The sequence below is a fragment of the Branchiostoma floridae genome, chromosome 3 (genome assembly GCF_000003815.2).
Source record: "Branchiostoma floridae strain S238N-H82 chromosome 3, Bfl_VNyyK, whole genome shotgun sequence".
Lineage (NCBI taxonomy): Eukaryota > Metazoa > Chordata > Leptocardii > Amphioxiformes > Branchiostomatidae > Branchiostoma > Branchiostoma floridae.
In genome coordinates this window covers 13,258,489-13,260,648 of record NC_049981.1, presented here as the reverse complement: position 1 = coordinate 13,260,648, position 2,160 = coordinate 13,258,489, and the positions used below count along the sequence as shown (strand labels likewise).

At 42.7% G+C, this 2,160-nt stretch overlaps 1 protein-coding gene across 1 annotated transcript in view; it reads right to left on the bottom strand.

The window, feature by feature from the left end:
- LOC118412272 (dynein heavy chain 6, axonemal-like) overlaps positions 1-2,160 on the bottom strand; it is a gene marked incomplete in the record, with an annotated part of 18,844 nt that overhangs the window by 2,086 nt on the left and 14,598 nt on the right. The window contains 5 exon segments of the mRNA XM_035815020.1: positions 223-386; positions 532-592; positions 1,000-1,185; positions 1,310-1,567; positions 1,986-2,107. Of these exon segments, the coding sequence (XP_035670913.1) occupies positions 223-386; positions 532-592; positions 1,000-1,185; positions 1,310-1,567; positions 1,986-2,107 (791 nt within the window).

Sequence of the window (2,160 nt, the reverse complement as noted above, 5' to 3'; positions counted from 1 at the left end):
AAAGTTTATAGAGTTAGAAAGAAGCAGGATAGATTTGGGCTACCAAGCAAGTTTTATTGGAATTGCAGAATCTGATGCATTTTTCTCTGAGATTTTTTTAAAACTTCATGAATGGATTTGAATGCTTAAGAGATCTTCAAACATTGCATTGTTATTGACAGTGAAGCCTGTATCAAAACTTCAAAAAAATGTCACAAATCTTTAAGATAGAAAAAGTCTTACCTCTTTGTCTAGCTCCATCTCCTCACCAAACTGCAGATTTTTCTGTGCTTCGTAGACGTCTGCCTGTGCGCGGTAGTGCGGTATCACTTTGAACTGGAAGCTCAGCGCATCGATGGGATAGTCGTACCTCCTGGCATAGTTCTGCAGTGTGCCTGTCAGGAAGCCTGAAACATGTGGGAAGAAAAATGCAAAATTTAGCGTTAGAACAGCTATACTCAAAAAGTATTAACTGACATAACAATCATAACTGATAATAAATCAACATGGAAGTCTATCTGTGCTGACAGAGTAGAATAGTAAGTAGCTGACCTTGTGGGAAGAAAAATCCGGAGAGCCAATAAGACTTGGGAAGACCTTGTCGGATCCAGTTCTGAAAAAAAAAAAGACACATTTTCATACAGCATTGAACGAAGGTAAAAGGTGCTACATACATGTAGTAATATAACCAAGCATTATCTAGTGGTCTGGCAAGATATTCAAATACAAACTGTGCACACCAAGGGAGAAAGGGTTCTTTGGCCTGTCTACCACTGTGTGTCTGAGTTTTTGCAATGAGGTTTTCATATGTTCTACCAGACAGCTGAACTTTCATGCAGGAGGTGAAGTTTATCCTTTAACTTTCTACAGAGACCATTACAGCTAGGGTTTAACCTGAGAAGACCATTCCCTATGTAAAACAATAGCCAAAAAACAAATTCTGTTAAGATATGTTTTCGAAACCACAGGACCTGAGTAATATCGATCATTAGAAATACCAATCATTGATCAGGCACTCACGTCAATGAAGGAAGTCCTATAGATGAGATCCTGTACCCATGAAGCCAGTGGTTTGAGGGAGGGGTACGCAGAGTTGGCCCACAGCCCAGGCACCTGGTTGTTGAGGAAAGCCACGTACACCATCTCCAGCTGTTCTGACATCACCACCAGACCTTTGATGGCTTTCTGCAGCTGCTTCAGCGAGTTCTGTGCAAAAGAGAGCATTTGAATAGATGACATTAACTGCTTGTGTTGTCAAATGACAAAAGTTTACAAAAATTGTACAAGAATCAACTGCCACAAAACCACTAATAACTGGCGCAGTGCCTACCTTGATAACCTTCAGCAGTGAGTTGAACCTGTCCACCTCCTGTACCAGCACTGTAGTCAGCGAGTTCAGCCGACCCTTGCTGTCCGGCTCAAACATGGAGCTGTCAGCATTCTCCACATCCAGGCTGTCCGGCAGCTTCCCCAGGATGGTTTCTGCCAGCTCGTACACGGTGTCGTCATCAGACTTCCCCCCTCCCCCTCCTGTGGACCTCGGCTGAACCTCCAGCACTGTACTGACTAGCGCTGTTGTCTCTTGTACCTGCAGACACAGACAAATAATGGAACATTTAGAAAGGTATCCTTTGCGTACAGAGAAGAAAGGTTTTGGCTCAGTCTTTCAACTTTTGAAGTACTTCTCAATAGACTTTCAAACCTAATTTCATCAGGTTGGTAGAACATAGGCTATAGGAGGCCTCTTTTACATAATGTAAGCAGGTAAGAGCCAGGACTGATTGTATTTGAAAATACTTCAATATCCAAAAGACTTTCAATCATAATGTTTGGGAAAGTTTTTCATTGCAATTTTGACGCTTGGATCCATGGGAAAAAAACTGTGGGACGACCAGAGTGGCCACAATGGAAAAGTGGTCATCATGCACTAGTACAGGATTGACTGAGTGTATAAATGTAGATATGCTTAGCCTAAAATTCTGTTGTATGTAGCATGGTGTTCTGACCTGGAAAGAGATGTTGGCATTGTCGTGCATGCAGAAAATCTCAGGGTCATCCAGGATGGGCAGATCCTCTACGTACTGCCGGTACGACGCAAGAGTCTCCGTCTCCGGTGCGTAGTAGATGCCTGTTGGTGATGGGTAATACATCAATCACTCCAACAAGCAGACAGTACAGTTA